The 21,698-nt window shown below is 44.9% G+C and overlaps 1 protein-coding gene across 1 annotated transcript in view; it reads left to right on the top strand.

Moving 5' to 3' along the window:
- Positions 1–21,698, top strand: part of SSU72 (SSU72 homolog, RNA polymerase II CTD phosphatase) — a 49,603-nt gene that overhangs the window by 7,771 nt on the left and 20,134 nt on the right. The window contains exon 2 of the mRNA XM_083454368.1: positions 13,293–13,436. Coding sequence (XP_083310494.1) covers positions 13,293–13,436 — 144 coding nt within the window. The remainder of the gene's footprint in view (positions 1–13,292; positions 13,437–21,698) is intronic.

Below are 21,698 nucleotides of genomic sequence, written 5' to 3'. Positions count from 1 at the left end.
ACGAAGGTGTGGGAAGACTTATTGTGTAAATGGAGAATGCTTGTTTTCCACTCCAGACTTGGTTGTTCTTGGACCCTGCTTCCCTCCATGCTGTTTGGTTGCAATTCTTCCCCCTTCTGTGGAATCCTGGTTTTCCTTTTGGACATGGAATTGGGGTACTCCGCACACTTAGCAGCTACTTTTGGGGGGAGGGCTTTGGAAGTTTCTGCAGGCCCCACCCCTGTGATGAGTCTCAGGACAATATCTTTCACATAGGGCCTGAACAGTTCTTTCCTCACCCACTTGCTATGACAGGCAGCTTGGAAGAATAAGATAACAATGAGTTATACACATAACACTCCGTTGCATCTGATTTGCCTCTGAAAGCTTTGCATAGCTATTTTGGGCTTTGACTGTGTCTTTATTTCATCAGGTGAACAGGTTGCTTCACTAGCCTGTTGCACACACAACCCTCTACTGTTCACACTCTAAGCATTCTCTGACACAGAAGGGACTTGCATGTTTTAATGTGCCATTTATTCTCTGTGTGTCATTTATTGATTTGTATCCTGGCTCTTCCCCATTTTTATCTTAACAACCCTGTGAGATACATTGATATTGACTAGCTCAGTACCACCCAGTGAGTTTGTGGCTGAGTGGGGATTTGAGCTAGTGGCCAGCCCTGGACTCACACTACATCTGTAATCACCACACCTGCATAAACAGTGAACATTTATCAGTATATCTAGACCTTTAAATTGTGGGTCTTCTGGCTCAGTTTCTACATTGTGCTAAATTGTTATTTATGCCAACTTTATTTTTAAACCCAAGCCATGGTTTGAGTTTCCTAATGGGCCACAGGCAAACCAAGGCTTACATTTCATTGTCTGCTTTTCATTTCCACCTTCAGCACTTCATTTGTTCACACTCACCTCCATAATATAAGTAAGGTAAAGGACCCCTGGATGGTTAAGTCCAGTCAAAGAGACTGTGGGGTGTGGCGCTCATCTTGCTTCAGGCCAAGGGAAATGGCATTTGTCCACAGACAGCTTTCTGGGTCATGTGATCAGCATGACTAAACTGCTTCTGGCGCAACGGAACACCCTGACTGAAGCCAGAGCACACGGAAACACTATTTATCTTCCCACCGCAGTGCTACCTATTTATCCACTTGCACTGGTATGTTTTCAAACTGCTAGATTGACAGAAGCTGGGACAGAGCAATGGGAGCTCACCCCATCACGTGGATTCAAACCGCCGACCTTCCAAGCAGCAAGCCCAAGAGGCTCAGTGGTTTGGACCACCGCGCCACCCGCTCCCTCCCATAATATAGTGTCCCAGGGAGATAGAGGAGATGGCTGAAAATAGTTGCCAACTCAGACATTATGCAAAGCCATGTTTTGTAAATCCACTGCAAATCTTGGTGGCCTGTGACAAAACTTGGATGGTGAGCAGCACCATGATTAAGCTTCTTTAACCATGGTTTGGCATGGTGTCTGAATTGAACCACTGTGTCTGTTATGCCAGATCTAACAAAAATGTATTGGGAGACAAACAGCCAATAGTTTACCAGGTGAATCTGTGACAACCACACGTATATAGATTGCTTGATTGACTACTTTGTGTGTGTTTGAAATGTGAATTATAGTACTTCCTTTATAAGCTGTTTGTTATGCACCTGAAGTAACTAGTTCTGATGTTACTTCAGTGCCGACTTCCACTGTCGGCATGCTTCTATGCCTACAGTTGCTTGCAGATGTGAAGATTTCCTTCTGCATAGATGGACATGAATTGCAGTCTTTGCTTCCTAGGAAGAAGAAAATTTTTAAAGGGCACCAAGTCATCTTGGTTGTCTTCAGCTCCAATTAAATTGTTGATTTCTCCTGAAACGGGGTCCTCAGCTTCAAATGCAGCAAGAGAGCATACAAGACACTTGTGAACACACCCACAGGAGCCAAGGGACCATGTATCTAAAAAGCAGATTGCTTCAAATGTAAAATTGGTGAGGAGTTGGGGAGGTGTAGTTTATAGCACAAAAAGGGCCTGCAGGAAGGAAAGGAGGTTGGCTGTTTTTCTCACAGCTAGGCTCATCGTTAGTGGAACTCTTCTATTAGGGAACAAAGCAGTGGGTGATGCAAAGGTGTTCTATGCTCTCCACCCACCTACTCAGACAGGCCTGTCTTCAAAGACACTGGTCTGCTTCTGATGTGTGGGAAGCCCTAAGGCAGGGGTGGGGTTGGGGGAAACCAATTGCAGCCCAAAGGCCACATTCCCTTTTGAGCCAACTTCCAAGGGCCACATCATAGTAGTGGATGGGGCCAGAGGCAAAAGTGGGCAAAATGACAAATGTAAACTTTACCGCTCTGCAGTAGGCTAGTTTCGGTACACACTCACACATCCCTTTCTGCCTTCCATCCTGAACACTGAAGCATTACCAGAGTTCAAGGACACATACCGTACAGGCAAAAACACTCAAGGAAGGTGTGAAGCAAGTCCAATGAGGGATGTTGCCTGGGGAGAAAGTCCCTAGGGCTAGACAGAGAGGCCCGACCTGAAGTTCCCCGTCCTAAAGGAAGGTAAGCAGGATTCCTGCATTGCAGGGTGTTTGGGTTGGTTGATTATTGGGGTCCCTTCCAGCACTACAATTCTATGATTCTGGGGAATACCAGATACAGAAGATGGCGCCTATCAGTCTGAGATTTCTAGGCAGCTCAGTAAATTAAGTGCTGTTCTGCAGATGTCTTTGCTGAGAACTTCCATTGGTCTCCCAAACATCAATTCCAACTTGTTAATTTCTCAGTGAATTTTGCTGTTGTGTGCATATTGTTTCTCATGCATATCCTTTGCTATTGTTCTGAAACCACCTAACCTTTGGTGTGCGGCTCCAGATTTGCAGTGTGCAATCTGCTGCTCCTGGATAACACAGGCCTTATTGTTAGTGGCGGCTGCTTAAAATCTAACACCAAAGGCGAAACATCATCAGATAAACTTTCTGCAGTGTGTGTTTTCAGTTGTCGCAGCAGATGTCCATCTGTAAACCATTCTCGGTGAAGCCTGACTCATCTCTCACGTCCTATAATTAGTCCCATAATTTACATTTGGAATGAGACGCAGTGTTCTCTCTGGATGGCATTCTCAGTTTGTAGAACAGGACTGCATTATGTACTGTGGTGTGGTGAGGAGTGTGAATGAGTGTGTGTTGTGTGGAGGGGGGAGCAAATGAGCCTTTCATGAGGAATGATTGTTCTCAGTTCTAGGTCGGTTGAATCAGTTTTGGGTGTTGTGCTATAATAAACTCAGTTGGGATCTGGTGGATGAAGAGCATTGCTGGGCTTTGAGTGTGATCATCTGCTGTTGGGAGACGAGCTGTGACTGGTGCTTTGAGAGTCTTGAGTAAGAGTTCAACCCCTGTAGCTCCATTTCACTGGTCTCTGTTCCTAACCCAGGGATTAATCACTGTAGTACTATCTGGATGCTGCTGGACTCCAGCTCCCAACATCCCTGACCTTTGGCCTTTCTGGACTGTAGCACAACAGCTACATCTGGAAGGCACTACGTTAGCTACCTCTGTGCTAGGCTAAAGGATGGAGTGAGGGGAAGAGAAACAACCTCACTAAAATCTAGGGTTTTTATTGATTGTCTTCCATCGCAGGGTACATACTGTGGTACAGAAGATTCCCATAGGTCTCTCTCTTCCACTACAAGGGGTTCAGTCACTGGGGTGGACCTGGGTGACTTCTTAAGGAGCTTTCGAAATGTGTTTACAGTAGTTAGCTGGTTCACGAAAACTGATGCAATGCAACAGGGTTTCAGCTCCAGAATACGTGAAGAAAGCAGTGATCTCTGGGCACTACTAAAATGCCTTTTAATGTAAAGAAGGAAATTGCATTGTCCTGGCTATTTGTTGTTTTTTGCTAAAGCAAAGAGGTATGAGATCAATCCCAATAGCATATGGTCAGCAAGGAGAGTCATATAGGTGCTCATATCAGTTCATATGATATATCAGTTGAATGCTGTGGTGCTATATTCCTGTTTGAAATGCCATCTTCAGGATAAATTAATACAGTATAGCAAAGGAAGGCAACGCTGCATTCCTATCAATTGATCCAGTTATGTTTTAACTGCTATATAATGTATTTTCAAACACAGTACTGTCAACTGCATTGGGAAATCCGCAATCCAGTCTCGTAAATGGCATTGGCACTTTTACTTGGCTCTGCCTATTACTGTTCTGCAGGAAAGGCAAACAGCTAATTGAGAGTTCACTTCACACCTTTTCCCTGAGGGCAGCCTCTGGCAAGGCAGAGGTAAATAGGGGATAAATGTTCTTTTCAAAGATGAGTGCCAAGCAGTTTGTTGACTTGGGGTGCTTCCAGTTGGGTGGATGTGCTGTGGGATCTGTGCTGCTCACATGTGCAGATTTTTCGGTGTCCATGTGACATTGTCAGCATCAAAACGCCAGCCTGTGTTTTCTTCCATTTAACCCAGATTAGCCCTTTTGTGAAAAATCTGATGTTTTAAAAACAACCAATTGCCAGCGACCAATTTGTGTTATCTGAATAGCCTGTTAGGCTCCCATCTGGAATCACGTTTGGTCTCTGCTTCACTGGGTCTTGTTCAGTGCAAAAGATTTAAAAAGCAGCAGAGCTCTTTCACAACAGAAGTCTCTTGCTTTGCTTAGCAGAGTACTGCATGCCCACTGAGTTATAAAGACCAAGGCTGTGCACACTCACTGTATTTAAAGCACTCCCACTACAGCCTGGGAACTGTAGTTTATTCTTCCCAGAGCTACAGTTCCCAGCATCCTTAACAAGCTACAGTTCCCAGAATTGGGAGGGGCATGCTTTAAATGCATGGTGGGAATGCATTCCAAGACACATGCTGGGGAATGTGCTGTAAATCAGAAACTCTTGAGTTTCCGCTTGTTTGCCCAAGCCAGTTTTCTAGTTTCTGGTAGCTGTCAGCTAGTATATTTTGAAATACTGCTTCTCAGTATACTAAAGCAAGTCTCAGCAATTAAAAATTCAATGCACAATTCTAAATGTAAATTGAAACATGGCTCTGCCACCAGGCTTGTGAACTAATAAAATGGGAGGGGGGAAGGGAGTAGAGGGTGAAAGGAGTTGGATGTGGGATCTACTTGGCAGTGCCAGCAAAAAATGAGAGATAGGCTTTTACATTCTGTTTTGGGGTCAGGCTTGTTCCCCTGTTGCTTCTCTTGTTGAGGGGGGCAATTATGTATTGCCCCTATGGTCTTTAGGCCCCTGCCATCTGCCAGAGTACTAAGTAGCCTTCCTCTTGTGCCTACAGATACAAATATTGCTCTGGTTTGCTTGTCATGCTAAGCCAAACCATAGCTTGGCAGAGCCTCTGGGAGAGGATTTCCTTCTTTCTGGTCATTCTGCTGCTGCATCCAAACCAGGACATGGTTCTGCACGCTCTCCCAGGACTAACTGTGAGCTATAACCAAGGTTGGTCTTAGGAGTTACGGCTTGTAGTTTGTCCTGGAGAGCAAAACCATAAGCCCAGGTTTGGACAACTCATTAAGCCTGGCTTGGACAACTCATTGGTGAGGAGCAGAGTAGCCACAGTCTCTCTAAGAGCCTGCAATTGTGCCAAGCCAGACATCCCCAACCTTCGGCCCTCCAGATGTTTTGGACTACAATTCCCATCATCCCTGACTACTGATCCTGTTCACTAGGGATCATGGGAGTTGCAGGCCAAAACATCTGGAGGGCCGAAGGTTGGGGGTGCCTGTGCTAAGCCATGGTTTTGGCCTAATGTCAACAATCGAACAGGGCGGTTGTTAGTGACACTGCTGCATTAAATTTAGAAGATAGGCCCTAGTTTTTATAGCTTGAGATTAATTGCCATGTATAATTCTTCATTTGGTCCAGGCCTAGGCAGATGTCATGTGGGAGAGTGCATACATTAATCAACTTTGCCTTCTTGCTTCCCTGCATCTTCCTCCCCTCTCACATGGTCAGCAACAAAAGCCAGCAGAGAGAAAATGAAATTATAAGTATTAAAAGCAGCCAAATTTATTCATTTTCCAATTTTGGTACTGCAGCAGCTGTGTGACTCGGCAAAGCGTTTTGCTGCTTTCCAGACCTCTTTCTGATAGGAGTGGTGGGAAATCCCTCTCATTGGATTGCCTCAAAAGCTGGTGCTTTAAAATTTGAACACTCTGGCCCTGCTTTAGGTTACTTCAGCTCAATTTCACTGATTGTCATGTACAGTTTCCAAAATGAGTGACTTGAAGCTTGCAGTGAACTTGGGAAATATTGGCGGCCAAGTCAGAAAGGTGCCAAAACACGGGAGTCTAGGAAATTGTTTTTTTATATCTCACCCCAATTCCACCCCCAAAAAACCTCCTTTCCTGGACCTGCAAGGAGAGACTCTTATTTCCAGCAACATAAAAGGTCTCTGATAGTCACAAATAAGGGCTGGTAACTATGTGGAAGAGCACTTGAGTTGCACATGAAAGGTCCCAGTTTCTGGCATTCCTAGATGTGGCTAGGAAACAGCCCTCTCTCAGATTCTGGAAAAACTGTTTTTAGCCAGGGTAGAAAATACTGGGTTAGATGGACCACTGAGATTACTCTGTCTAAGGCAGTTTCCTGTGGATGCAGCAGTCTCTTAGACCTATCTGTCTGATTCTGCTAAAACACAGAGTATAATATTTAGTTGGGGAATCACTGTTTTTTTTTTGTGTAATAGCAAAGTATCTAGTGGCCCTTATTCTGTGACTATGCTGGTAGTGTATGGACAGCATCTGGTTGAATTACCACAAAGCTAGTGAGGTTGCCCAGTAAGAGTCTTAAGTAGACAGAGGGGTGGGGTTTTAGTGTAGTTCTTTTTGCCCTTTCCTATAACAAGGAGAATAAATTACATATTAGAATTTAGAATGATAGCGCATGCGTGCTTGGAACAGGTTGCGGAATTTGGCTTGTGTTGAGGTGGAATACTGTCTCTTAGTAAAGGGAATAAGTAGTCTTGTTGATTGATAAGTGAATGGCGCTTGCCATTGAGTTGTAGTGAGCGTTCAAGATGAAAGTCAGCTTGAGCAAAAGAGCAAACAAATCCTGGAGTAAAGTGGGATTGAACCCACTGAGAGTTCTTTTGTGCCAAGCACACCACTTGGGCATCAAAAGTGCAAGGCATTGACTCCTTTGTAGTGGGCTTCTCTCAAGGTAAGTGCATCACAAAGTATCTTAAAATGATCTGCAGGTTTTAGTTGTTTGTTTATATGTACACCATTCCTGTGACACTTAATATTTTTAAAATTTTCTTAAGTGGTGTACAAAAAACTGAAGCGACAACAGACAACTTGAAACAAAAATATCACAAAAATACACAGTTACATATGAAACTTTGTACATTAATACAAAGTTACTAATATATAAAAATCTGTATCGTTTCATTTTCCTTCTGACACAACTTCCCTCTCAGCCTCCAGGTTCTCACCCAGGGTCCAAACAAAACTCAGCTCACCCACAAAAGTATCATGATAAGAAGAGTTCCTGTAAACAGCAGACATCGCCCTAGTCTCTTACTATAGACTTGCTTTTTATGGGCAGGCCCAAGGTGGATGGTAGCTTATGTGCCTAGTCAACTTAATTGACTAGAAAACCACCACATGGGCTTAGCGCAGGTGGAAATATCCTTGTCTCTTAGCCATCGTTAAGAGGTGGCCTCTTCTCTTCCCTCTTCAGCATTGGTGGTGTAATTATGATTGTGGATATGTTGGACGCTAACCATGGTTAGCTTTAAATCTGAGTTTGAGGTGTGGGATTTAAAGTGGATGTACACACTGGCTAACTTCATTGTAGACACAACATTACACGTTAACGCTGTAGGTGAAGGTGTGGACTTTGGTGAGATGGAAAGGAAAGGAGTGTTAATGTCTGGAAGTTGCTCCTGATCTAACCATGGGTAAGGGGCTTGGAAATGTTGAATCAGCAGTGCCAGAATGTCTGCTTTTATCTTATTTTGTTTGATCTCAGACAACAGGCAGGTATCCTCACTGCAGAATATCACCTTTTTCCTTTTGTGCTGTCTGTACTAAAAGTTCAACATTCTGTGCTATTTGCAGTATTTATTTATAGTATGTGGACCCTGCTCTTTAGTCAAAAAGGCCCTCTGAGTGGCTTTCATGCACATTTATTGAGTAACTTCAGAAAATTTCTCTTAAGTCTGGTTTTGCTGGTCATGGTGAGCAGAAGCCCTACTTTCAACCCCTGGGGTCTTATTCAGCCATTTCCCTAGCCTCTGAGATTTTAGCAGACATTACGTAATATTTGTAGCAACATGGATTAGAAATTCACTCTTAAAAACTAGCTGAAGTAGGAACCACATCTATTTCGGTGCTTTCTACACAACACTATGATAGGAATAGGGAACATGTGGCCCTCTGGATGTTGGACTAAAACTTCCATCAATCCCATCCAGCATGGCCCAGTGGTTAGGGATGATGGAAGTTGTAGTCCAGCCACATCTGGAGGACCACAGGTTCCCCATCCCTGGGGATATAGCTGATTTATTTGATACTATATCTCCTTGTCGCCAGCATCTGGTAACCATTCTTTCAGGTAGTGGTTAAGACCCACAAAGGGGTCTCACCCTGACGTCAGGATGGTTGCATTAGTGGTTCTACTACCATGTTAAAAACAGTTTGGTGGGAAGCTGACTAAAGGTGGGAGAATAGAGGGTGACTAGATAGAGGGACATTCTTCAACTTACCACCTAATTTGAAAAGCTTGAGCCTGACGTAAATTTCCTCTGCAGCACCTATTTGGGGCAGCCTTGTATTTAAGTGCTAGCCTGATACCCACAGGTGAAACAGTTCCATGGAGGCAGGTCACTGGGCTGGCAGAGCAGGGGTGGAGGCCTCCCTCCTTTGCCAGTTCACAACAGGCTAGTAGACTTTTTTTTTTTGCTTGTTTACGAGGCTGTACCAATGTCCATTAAATCTGGAAATAAAAGCAAAAGAGAGAAGTGGACATACACAGCAAAATAACAGCAACCTCCATTTATTTGTTATAGATTGAGGTTACGAATGTGTCCTGAATTCAAAAGTGCAGTTTATTTTCTTTCGCAGCGTGCATCCAATCATTTATGTTTGACTGCTTACACTTGGTTATTCCACCAGTGTTAGAGCTCCCTGTTGGGAATGTGTTACGTGTCCAAGTGGCAATTATCTGTGTGCAGGAGAGCACTTCCATGAGCAATGGCACTTGTGTAACACTGTTTGGTAAGCATTTATGCAACCTCTGCATTGTGGCTCTCCCACCGAGTGGCATTAACACAATTCCAAACCACTTATTTTCCAGCTTCGAGTGAGGCTAATAATTTCCTAGAAGTGACACAGGCGGCGATAATAAAAAAACCTTTACCAACAGTAGTTACTCATGTTCTAAGTCATTCATTTAATGATTCACTGGTTTACGCTTGGGATGTTTTCAGAAATTATCCCTGCAATCATAAGGGCTAAACAAATTTTAAGTACACGTGAAAGAACAAAAGTGGTTCCGGTTCCCCTTGGTGAGAAAGCGTCTAGAAACACGTTCCCCACAAAATAAGGGCAGAACGAATTTCCTTGCAGTGCTGCTGGTCTTGAGTGGTTAAATATTTCCACTTGATGATTGAAGCAGTAGGAAAAGCACTTGGTGATTGGTCCAAAGCGGTTTGTGAGTTGCTTAGCAGGGAGGAAGTTTGAACCCTTGTGCATGTTTCATAACAGCGCTCCAGTGTGGGGCAACTGACTTCAGCTAACTTCAAATGATCTCTTTGTTGAAAGCCAGTTTCTGTTGAGAGGAAGTGGCATGTCAAAGGGTTGCCTGCCTTGCAGCAATGGGGAGAAAATTCGTAACAGCTAATGCCAGGTGATGTGCTGAAAACCGACTCCAGGCTATAGTATTGTGAGTGGAAGAAGTTGAGAGCTCCTGTTGTGCACTAATAACTGAGCACAAAACACAGACGTCATAATTCTGGTTCAGGCTTGTGGTCCAGCGTTCTTCAGCTTCCTGTTTATAGCTTTGCTTTGTGTTTTTAAAGCATTTAATAAAACCTAAGTGTCACAGTCAAAGAGTCTCAGGCCCTTCAGAGGTTAGAGTGGGTGGTGAAGAATATTTATTCAACCAGAGGGCAATGTTCCCTGCTGGACAGCTTTTCAAGGGGTCACCTGCCATGGGTGAGCAGGACCTCAAGCCAAAGGGGGTGGGGCAACAGAAGCAAATACAACCTTTGTACACAGAAGGCTGATTTTTACACAATACCCTTCTGTAGCCTCCATCCAGACAAGCAGGAGGCGTTATTGGAGTTCAAGGGCAAATCCCTGCCAGGCAAAAACAGGAGGGGGTGAAGCAGGGCCATTGAGGGTGTGTGGTCTAGGGAGAGTTCCTTGGACCAGAGGCCTTGAGGGCCACATTCTGCCCCCTGGCCTGAGATTCCCCACCCCTGACTTAGGGCAGCTGGTCCTTCCTTTCTCTATGTCTCATTGAGTGCGTGAAGAGATAGCCTAACCTACTTTATCCTCCCTCAAGATTATGCCTCCACCTTCTTCAGGACTCTCCACTGCCCCCTTTCCCTAATTCCCCCTGAGGCTTATAGGTCAAGAGGAGGAACTGAGAGCCTCTTTTCAGCTTAGCCCTTGTGCCCCCTTGCTGATTACTGGTTGAACTACTTGTGAGCAAGCAGCTGGTCTTGCGGCATTCCCCGCTCCCCCCTTAAAAAAATTACAGAGCTGCTTAAATGCAGGTTTGAAATTAATGTAGCAAGGTTGGGAGGCCAAAGCAGAGATTCTGGAATGGCAAGGCCATGGAGACAAACCAGATGCAGTAAGTCTAGTGCCCTTTCCTAATTTTTCGCCTAAAGTTGCTTGGCCTGTAACCACCATCTTGTTGTGACTTATAACAAGCACCTTAGAAATTCTGGGAACCCATGATCTGGTTTTAGGACTGTGGGAAAGCTCGCTTTCTGGTTGTCATTTAGATTTCCCCAACACTGAGAATATCACTGAATCAGAAATATATTCATGATCTAAGGCCAAGGACCCGCCAAGTGGCTTGCCTGGGTTGGTCCCAGCCCACTGGCGAACAGAACACCCACCATTGCACAGATTCCTATCTAGAGGTCTAATTTCCAATACAGGATAAGAGAAGACCCTGGCTTGTATCCTCTGTTAGTCATACTTGGAGTAGACCCATTGAAATGAATAGGCATGGCTAACACAGGAAGTCCAGTGGGTCTGCTCTGAGTGAAATTTGGATATAGCCCTGTGCCTCTTTCCCTATCTGCATGCTGCAGAAGGTGGGGGAAGGAATTGGTGGTAACACTAATGACTGGCTGGTAAACCAAGCGAAACACTTGACTTCCTAACCAAGTAGCAGCTAGATAATAAAGTAGGCTGCTCTGTTTTACTTTACTATCTTCTGACACCCACCCCTTTTGCTGACAACAACTATCCAGGCAGCAATGCACATGGAGTTCTATGACACATCAATCAGTCCAGAAGTGTTACTAGTCAGCCATTTTTTTTTACTGCTTCCAGTTTCCCTTCTTCTTGGCATGCAAAGGGGGCTTGATTCTTGTCTTACTTGTGTAGGATATGGGGTAAGCAAGAAATGGGGGGGGGGTCCTCCCTGGCTGCTTCAAAGAGGATCATGCTTCAAAATACAGTTGAAATGAGACCTATGGGAGTAAGAGACAAAAACGCCCCTCAAATTAGTTAACTGTGTAGAATGCAAAACGAGAGATCTGTGGTGTCGTGGTCACTAGAAGGCAGTGGGGACCTGCTCATGAGAAATGGATTTGTTGATATGTGTGCATTAAAGAACATTGTGGTTCAGGATGAAGATACAGTAATAATAGGAGCATCCACTCCCTGCATCAACCACAATTCTTTTCCCTCTCATTCCCTTACGTGGCTCTACATCCGCTTCCCAACCAAGTTGACAAGCTGCTAGCTTCAGAATTGCAGAAATATTTTTACGGAGAGAAATTCGTTCGTTTTGTTCCCTGGTGGGGGAAAAACAGCCTTCTGTTCATTTAAACAAGTGGGTCTCTTGTTTAAAGTGCGCCCCCCCCCCAGCCGCCACCCCTCCCGGCATGATCTGCAATAGGGAAATGTTCTGTGCTGGTACTTCTGCAATCCAGTTTGCTCATGTAGAAGGAGAAAAGTAACTAAAAATAGTGCTCGGCATTCACTGCACAGCTGACTTTATTTCGGAGATTGCTGGGTTCTCTTTTGAAACGTCACATGTTCTTTCTGAAATGGCAAATCCAGGCCCTTGAGGAAGACTTGTCTTTGAGGGTCAGAATTGCTTTCTGCTTAATGGCTTAATTGAGGAGTGCTTTAAAATCGGCCAGTCTTCTGAAAGAGCTGTTATTAAGAGTATTTTTTTAAAAAAGTATGTGAAGCCATAGAAAAGTTACACAAGATCTCTCTGCTTGTGTCATTTTCTCTCTCACTGAGTGAAATTCTTGTCTTGGTTGCTCTTATGAGAGCAACAAAGTTAAAAATAGCAAATTATGTTGGGAATAAGTAGCAAAATCAGAAGCTGTCGTATTCAGAACCTGAATAACCAGCACAGACTTCTAGATTGCTTATTCTGCCGTAAGGGATCAAGAAGTGGTAATGCTTGAGAGGGTCTTCTCTGAGGCGGGCTCTCAGGTTGTGGAATGACCTCCTTTCCGATGTGCATCCTGCGCCATCTCTGTATGCTTTCTTTGCAGTAAGTGCACCTCTGTGCCCAGGCCGTTGGTTATTGCCCTGTCCTGCTGTTTCCCTTCTGTCATTGGTGGGTTGTGGTCTTATTTTATGTTATCAATGTAAAATTATACTTGATTTTCAGTGGTGACAATTTTGTAACCCGCCCTGGGACCATTAAAAGTGGGCTGGAGCACTTCAAATGTAGAATGAACCTGTGAATTAAACCTTCCAGTGGTGCAGTAGCCTCAGTATTTTCCAGAGTTTCTCTTATTTATCTTTCAGATTAATAAATTGCGTCATAGCCAGAAGCTATTGAATCAGTGCATAATAAGATAAAATGAGGTAAAGCACAAAAGATGCAGACACTTAAACAATAAAACTAATTCTTAAATTTCTGTAGTTAATATTCCATAAGTGATTCAGGGAAAGGTTTATTTAACAAATATACCTTCAGTAGCTTCCTAAGCATCAAGATACTAGGCACCTGTTGGATTCCAGAGGGTTGTGTAGTTGCTATTTACTATGTATTGTTTTGGCATGTAAACATGAATCCATCCAGAATAATTAAGCTTCCCTCTTTTTTCCTCTTTTTGTCTTTCAGTAAGCGTGGCTTCATTGTTCGATCCTTTGGGACGGGGACTCACGTGAAATTGCCAGGACCAGCGCCGGACAAGCCAAACGTTTATGATTTCAAAACGACATACGATCAGATGTACAATGACCTGCTTAGGAAAGACAAAGAACTGTATCCCTGTGGAATGCCCTTTTCAAAACCCTGCTGTTCACCTTTCCGAAAGCTGTTCTTCGCACGTTTGCATAAGGAATATGCTGCTACTTGACTGTGGCAAGGTCTTGGTATTTTTCCAGTTCTAGGCAGGTGCTTCACATGATTGAAGGGCTCTTACCACAACCCTTTAAATGCTCTCTTTACCTTCCAACCCCCGGTCCATTAAGTAGTGGTGCATGCGGTAGAGGAGATTTGACACTTTCTTGGGATGTGATTTGCACTTCTGTGCTCTGGATGACTATGTTGGGTTGCCCCCCATAACTGGCTACTCAAACGGCAATAGCTCTATAGTCATGAAATTCACTAGGAACCTGACAGCTGAAGGTTTTGGCTTGATATCCCAATTCCTGACCGTACACAGCTGCTTTCCTTTCTGGCCATTCTCCCTCTTAGTTTTCTGTCCTCTCCCAGACTTTTCCTCAAAACCATTCCCATCTCCTGATTCATTCCCCAAATCCCCCTGCCCCTTTGGCCAGCCCTAACCCCCAGGCTCCTGTTGACCCTCCTGCCTTTCCCACCTCTCTGGGACATCAGGGGTAGCTCAGCCACTGACTGCCAGAGACTACCACTACAAAATCATCTTTATAAAATATATATTTAGAACTGCTCAGATGCTAAGCATCTTGTCTCTCCCCCACCCCACCCTCTCCAGTTGTACTGGAAAAAGCACTTAGGACATTGTCCTTCAGAGAGAGCTACAGTAGAACCATTTTGTCCTAGAATAATTCAGTTCAATGTGGGTTCCCCCAGGATGATCAGAGCTAGTGTAGCATCTTTCTTGCACTAGCAGGTTTAAAATATACCTCCCATTGGATGTGTGAACCTTATTGTGAATGGATTGGAGCAGTACAACGAGTGGTGTGAATGCATCCTTAGAAACAGTGTGAGGGTCTGGCACCTTTCCCACACGGCCTGGCAAAGATTTGTTCTTTGCAATGAACTGGCTGTGGACTACAGTTCAGGCAAGGAAGCAGGTAAGAATTATAAAAGTAGACCAGCCTGTACCTTGACCAAGACGGAGGTGTGTGATTAGGTGTCGCCACCCCTTTCAGAGCAGCTAAAATGCAGGTCCTGCAACTCTTCAGTACACTCATCCATATTCAACTCTAGCATATAGACTTAGATGTTCTTTCTGGTGCATCTCAAAGTGTTCAGGATCCATTGGTATCCTGGATTTACTGGGGTGGTGTTTTTGTCAACCTGGGGGGGGGGGGAATTAACCCTGCTTAAGCAAAAGCATGCCTGCTCCTTTCCTAGGATTAACTAATGGCATTTGTAACAAGAATGACACACTTTCAAAGGTGTGTTTGGTCTAATGGGGTTCCCCCTTCATCTCAAATATGACCTGGCCGAATTTTAAAAACAAAAACAAGAAAACTGCATACACTTTGGAAATAAAGGGGCTTTAATGAGTTCATTACCAGCCAAAGGTTTAGGCTGTAGCAGCCCTGGAACCTTTCTAATACCAGATATGAAACTCACATCTTTTGAGAAGTGGAATTTAAAAGTAACCTTTCCAGATACCTTAGCAGCTGAGGATAGCCAGGAAAATCTGCCTCGCTTGAAACCTGGGGCCAGTAGTTCCTGCTACTTCCTTTTTCTCTGGAGCTTGAATAGGAAGTAATGAAAGGGATTGGCCAGGAGGGACAGCACTGTTTACACTCTCAGAAGGCTCAAATAGGTTAAAAGAAGATGACATCCAGAAGTAGATGCTTAAAAACTAGCATAAAGCTGGTCCCAGACTGCTGAGTTGAGAGGATATTGATAACCAAATACCCACAAGGTCAGTACAGAGAACAGTCTGGCAGTAACAGGCCCTCATTTCGTCTCCTAGTCTTGCTTTAGATCGTTAAAGTGATTGTCAGAAGACCTGAGGGAGACATCAGGGGGTCCATAAATCCACATGTTTTTGGGCAGAGTATTAGCTCTGTGTGCGTGTGTTAACTGGTGGGACACCATTAAACCTGAGAGCCTACAGCTCCCAGTAGTTACGGTTTTCATTTTGTTTCAGGCTTTCCTTAAACCCACATCACCACGTTTCTCTTTGGGGGCCGCATACACCACACCTGGAGTTTTTCATTTAGGGGGTGTCTCGTTTTATAAAAGGATTTCCCCATCACCAGTAATGCTGTATGTGCCAGGGCTTGAGGAAACTTGGAAGGTCTGCGGTGGGGATTGAACTGGGAGCCTGTAGCCCTTGAGCTTCTCTTGTAGGTATAGTTCTCACTGAGGTCGCAGAACTGTGTCTGGGCCCTTCTACTGTAAGCTGGGAGGCGGGGGATGCAGAATCCATTGATGGAATATAATCCCTTTGATGGACCATGGGTCCATCAAGCACCACGCTTTGTCTGCCATGGTGCCTAGATGGCTCCAGATCACAAGCTGGGCATATCCCACTAGAGGTAATACTGGTTCTGAGCAGTTGAGTGTCTCTCTTTAACTGTCATGGCTAATGGCAGACAAATCCTCCATGAATTTGCTCTTCTTGGCCACCTGAGTCACTGGCGGTTGTCACACCCCCAAGTAAATTATGCATTGTTTGAAAGATGTTCTTTTTCTTCTACCTGTCTTCTACTGCTACTCAGTTTCAGTGGGTGACCTGAGTGCTAGTACTGTGACAGAAGAGACAAATATTTCTGTATCCATGTTTCCCCCCCACATCGCACACAATCCTATCATTCCCCATGTTGGTTATCTGCCCCCAAAATTAAATTGCCCCAAATTAGCCAGGTATGGGAAAATTTATGGCACCCCAAAAGAGTGATAGAGGAGTTGTGGTCCAACAACATCGGGAGAGCCACAGTTTCCCCATTCCTGCCCTGTACATGGAAATGTAGCTGGTTTTGGAGAAGGCGAGATTAGTGCCCCTTCTTGGCATTCTGTGTGCAGGGATTTGGGGCGGGGGACCACTCCATCATTCAAACCTCTGTCGACAAGCCTCCATTAATACTGTCCAGACCCAGTCAAGACCTCAGTGAGAATTAGCACCCGAGAAGCACTACGAAAAAGGACTGGCCCCATAACATACCTCATATGGTTGGGCTGGTTTTTGTTTTAAATATACTTTTTTCCTGAGATGGTGAGCATCTCAGTGGGGCACTGGCGATTCTCTTAGAAAATGGGTAAGACCATAGACATTTTGAGGATCTATGTGATGGTTGCCTTTCTTGTTAAAATGATTTGTTGTACTGAGAACATAACAATTAAAAAAGAAATACAATTGGCCCCATGTCCACGCTCCTGGAGTTGCTTTTTTCTTAGTTCAGCGCTGCATTGAGAGGCAGAACTGTGGCCACCAAGCACTCCTTGCGATGGGGTGGGGTGGGGGAAGTGGAGCAGCCAGTTGCATTTGGGGCCCTAAGGGTCTACGAAAGGCACCAAAAAGTTTTTAGGGGCTCTGACCTCTTGTTCAGAAGGCAGTCCTCCTCTGGATTGCAGTTGAGAAGGCAAGAGCAATCTTTCACTCACTGTAAATTACCAGTTCTCTACCCCTCACCCCCACTTGCTGTCATTTTGGGGGCAGATCTACGTTTGGCCTGGTGGGGTGGGAGAAATAAGATGAATTGTTCTAATAAAATAGTTGCTGCAGGGAAGAATGGCTACCGAGGAGCTCTGCTTTATAGATGGGAGAGCCCATCTTAAGATGGGCAAGTTGCGTGGGGTATCTCAAAAGACGTGTGGATGGGAACCGTCATCCAGAAGCTGTAGCTCAGGAATGGGGAACCTGTGGTCCTCCAGCCATTACTGGACTTTAACTCCCATCAGCCAGTAGCCAAGGATGATGGGAGTTGGAGTTCCAGCAACTCTTGCTTCCCCAGTTCTGCTTATTTTCAGGTAGGTGAGGGCTTCTCCTTCCGGCCTTCCATGTCTGAAAAGAGCAGCTCCTCTGTGTATAAATGGGCAAGCGTTTTGTGTCTGCGCCTCCATGGTGTGTGGAAACAGGTCCGTGTCTAAGCACCAGAAGGGGGTCTCCCTGCCCTAGCAGAGCATGGAAACTAGGGCACACGGTGGACGTTTGTGGAAAGGCTTCTGCTACCCATCTTCCCCCCCACCTCCCCCCCACCCCTCCAGTCCATCTGGTCAGTCAAGGAAGCAGCCATCCCAACCAGGCAGAAAAAAGCGCTACAGCGACTTACATCAGGAAACCAAGGTAAAAAAAGAAAAAGAAACAGCTGCTTAGAATGGCAACATGTATGTTTTAAAAAACAACAACTTTTTTCTACCCTTTATAGGGAAAATGGGCAGGGGTGGGGAATGAACCCCATTTGGTGTTTAAAGGAAATGGAAGATACTCGTTGTTTTGGCTGAGATGACTTTGGCTGAGATGCACAACGCACAGTCATACATGCAGGGCTGCTCCCTATTTCTCCTTTGAGAAGGTGTGGAAATGTAGGCAGCTCCATGTTTACTTGGGAGGATGAAGAGTGGCCATAGCTCAGTGGTAGACCACACGCTTTACCCGCAGAAGGTGCCAGATACCATCTTTGGCATCTTTCTAGGGAAAGGATCTTGAGCTGGAGATATGGGAAAGACCCCACAGAGAGCAATTCCCTGTCAGAAGGATTCCCAAGTGCTGGGCTACATAGACCAGCAATCTGATTTCAGTACAGTGGTACCTCGGGTTAAGTACTTAATTCGTTCCGGAGGTCCATTCTTAACCTGAAGCATCACTTTAGCTAATGGGCCTCCTGCTGCTGCCGCGCCAGTGGAACACGATTTCTGTTCTCATCCTGAGGTACTTAACCCGAGGTACTATTTCTGGGTTAGCGGAGTCGTAACCTGAAGCGTATGTAACCCGAGGTACCACTGTATAAGACAGTTCCTACACTGGAAGATAGGTGTTCTGTTCTCATCCCGAGGTACTATTTCTGGGTTAGCGGAGTCGTAACCTGAAGCGTATGTAACCTGAGGTACCACTGTATAGGACAGTTCCTACATTGGAAGATGGCACAGCCTGTTAGAACATGAAAAATTTGAAGCATATTTGGATGGATAGGAGGAAATGGTAAAAGGCAGTTGTTGACGAAGCTTCAAGGTGGGCTTGGGGAAACCAGTGGCCCTCCAAATGTTGTTGGACTTCCAACTTGACTCAGCCAGCATGGGCAGTAGTCGGGGATAAAGAGCCGACTGTCGGGCCAAAAGAAAGGGCTATGGGTGAGCAAGACTCATCTAAATCCTGCCAGAGCAGCTTACAGACAGAACACCTTTAGTGAAAGCTATAGAGGGATTCAGTTCTGCAGCCCATTAGCACCGATTCACACAAAGCCCATTTTTCATTGCAGCAGATGGTCATGTGACAAGAGCATAGCAACTAGCACTTAACCTGTTAAGCATTTATTTTTATTGTTGCTCTTGGATCCCACCCGCCCTCTGAGGAGCTGAAGGTGGCATACATACTTCCTCCTCACATTATCCTTACAACAGCCATGTGAGGTAGGTTATGCTGAGAGATAGTGACTGGCTCAAAGTCATCCAGTGAGCTTCATATCTGAGTGGGGATCTGAACGGTCTCCTAGGTGCTGCTCCAACTCTGCCAACGCACCACACTGGGTGTACCATTCCATGGAGTTAAGCAGCTTTTAGTGAAGTTTCCATGCTACTAAAACACCAGTACATGTTTCTTGAGAGGCTGAAGGAGCTTCTGTGTGTAAGAACTTAAAATGCAGAGAAAAATAGCTTTATGAGTCTTTGGTAAGAAGGCAAGGTATCTTTGTTGCTCGTCATTTCCTCCAGAACCAAATCGGCACCACAAAAACAAGAATCACAGACTTAACTCCATCACTTTAAACTGTCCTGCACAGGTGAATCAAAAGCTTTAGTTGATCAGTCTGATGATTTTAAATTTTGCAGTCAGTGAGTTCCCTTTCTGATTTTAAAAAGCAATATTGATTTCACCCTCCGTAACCTTTCTAACACTGCCCAGCCATGAAGCGTTTGCTTAAAATACTTGATGTATAGCATCACTGTGCTTAAAAGACAGTTGAATTAGGCTATGCCCATGGATTTGGTTTTTCAGCTATATTAGAAGTGCTTCATAAACCATTTGGATGAATGGGATCTCTGTAATTGGGGAAACTTTTAGGCTAGATTCCCACCCCCCTTAAAAATCAGAACATAAAAGATTAGCTGATTAATTTTTTTTTAAAGTTCGTTGTAGGGAATTTTTTTTTATCTCCCTCTTTCTCAGGCCCAGCCACCAAAATCTTAAAATAACATGACTGGCCATAACTTTAGCTCTTGAGAAATGGTTTTCAACTTGGGTTGGAAGTAATGCTTGTGGAAACAGGTGCTTTTTAAATTACTTATATGTAAGTCTCTCCCACATATCAGTGTGTGCACACTGCAGTAAGCTAGTTTAAATGGGTAAAAGTTACTTCGTTATGCACTGAATGTGCAATTCCAGCAGTGTGGTCCATTCTGGTTGGCTTCAGTCTGCACTGACAGTATCTGTGCAAAAATAATTATGTGTAAGCCCCCTTGAGCGCTGTTGATGACGATGGAAGGGTAGCACTTTGTACTTCACCATACTACTGCCTTCACTCACTTTATCCTGTAATTCTAACCATTGCCTTTGTAAGAGGCTGATTTTCCCAAATTGCACATGGCAGGAGGGAGAGGTGGGACGCTGCAGGAGACCTCTTGAATTGGGGAAGGGCCACAGCTCAGTGGTAGAGCATCTGCTTTGCATACAAGAAGTCCCACATTCAATCCCAGCCATTTTTAGGTAGCTCTGGGAGAGACCCCCTGCCTGGAGAGATGCTGACAGTCGATGTAGGCAATATTGAGCTAGATGGACTTAGTATAAGGCAGCTTCCTATGTTAGACACACACACACACGTACGTTAATCATAGGGACTTCCTGATCCGTTGTGCTATCTTGGCGGCATCAGTGTTTCAGGCTTTTTCATCCTCAGCTTGCACCCTGCTTAGAGGGCAATCCCTGGGCCAGAAGATGGCTAACAGTGATAAAATGCAATGCAGAATCGAAACAAAGGAGTAAAATTAAAGGAGGCCATATCACTTCATACCCCCAGCAGCTTATAATTCAAAACCCAGTGAAGTAATTGTTGCTCTCTTTCAAAGGGCCAGTAGAAGAGATCTGGCATGTCTCCTTTAAAAGGGGACAGGCTTCAGCAACAACACCCCCCCCCCCATCTGCATACTTTCTCTCTGGTAGATCTTAACAAGTGATGGTGGTGATGGATCATCACAACCTCAACTTCGGTTACGGAAGTGGGGGAAGAGCTGGGCCAATTACATTGCTCCCAAAGCACTTCAGCCAGACCTTCGTGTTCTGCACCAGCACAAAACCTGGTGGTCAGGATTCTGAGGTTCCCAGTGTTAGGGGAGTATGGGAAGTACCCTATTTCAAATCTCGCTTCTGCCATGAACTCTGTTTCTCCCCTTCTCCACACTCAGCCCAGGCAGTTCAGGCATGAAACCCACATCTCTATAGTAGACTGCATGCATCTCCTGTTGAAAGGTTTGGGCGCCTGTTATGAGAAAACGGCCTTCATGATCTAGAGATGCTGGAGAGCTGTTGCCAGACAAATTTGACCAGGTATGGGGAACTTTTGACCCTCCAGATGTTGCTGGACTACAGTCTCATCTCTGGTCAGTGGCCATGTCTGCTTGGGCTGAAGCATCCTTGCAGTTCAGCAGCATCTGGAAGGTCAAAGGCTCCCCACACCCAAACTAGGTAATGCAAGGCTAGATGGGACAGTTACACAGACCTGGTATAAGGCAGCTTCCTCTTATGTGGGGCAAGCTTCAGCTTCTGTCGAGAGAGAAGTGAAGAACACCTGCTAGCAAGAAGTGACCTAAATGATCTTCTCTTCCAACCCCCTGCAGCTGTAGCATCTCTGGCAGGTTCGTCATCCATCCTCAGCTCAAATGCTTCTGGTTGAGAGCCTCCCTCCCCTTTCCATGGTGGTCTGTCTATCATTGTACCGCTCGTCCCATTAAGAAATTTCTCCTAACTTTTAAGCCAAGATATGCTTCCCAGCATATCTAAGCAGTTTGCAAAAATATAAAGTAAAGCATCAACATTCTCAGTAATTAAAAACAGTTGAAAGCAAGTACAGTGGTATCTCAGGTTTTGAACGTAATCCGTTCCAGTAGACCGAGTTCTGAAACGTTCGAAAACCGAAAACTCAACAGCTGACAGCTAGGCCTCAGAATCTTGCACTCAGCGGAAGCTGCGTGGCATGTTCAACTTAC

This window comes from Podarcis tiliguerta (genome assembly GCF_965153285.1).
Source record: "Podarcis tiliguerta genome assembly, chromosome: 8".
Lineage (NCBI taxonomy): Eukaryota > Metazoa > Chordata > Lepidosauria > Squamata > Lacertidae > Podarcis > Podarcis tiliguerta.
This window is presented reverse-complemented; position numbering and strand designations above follow the sequence as displayed.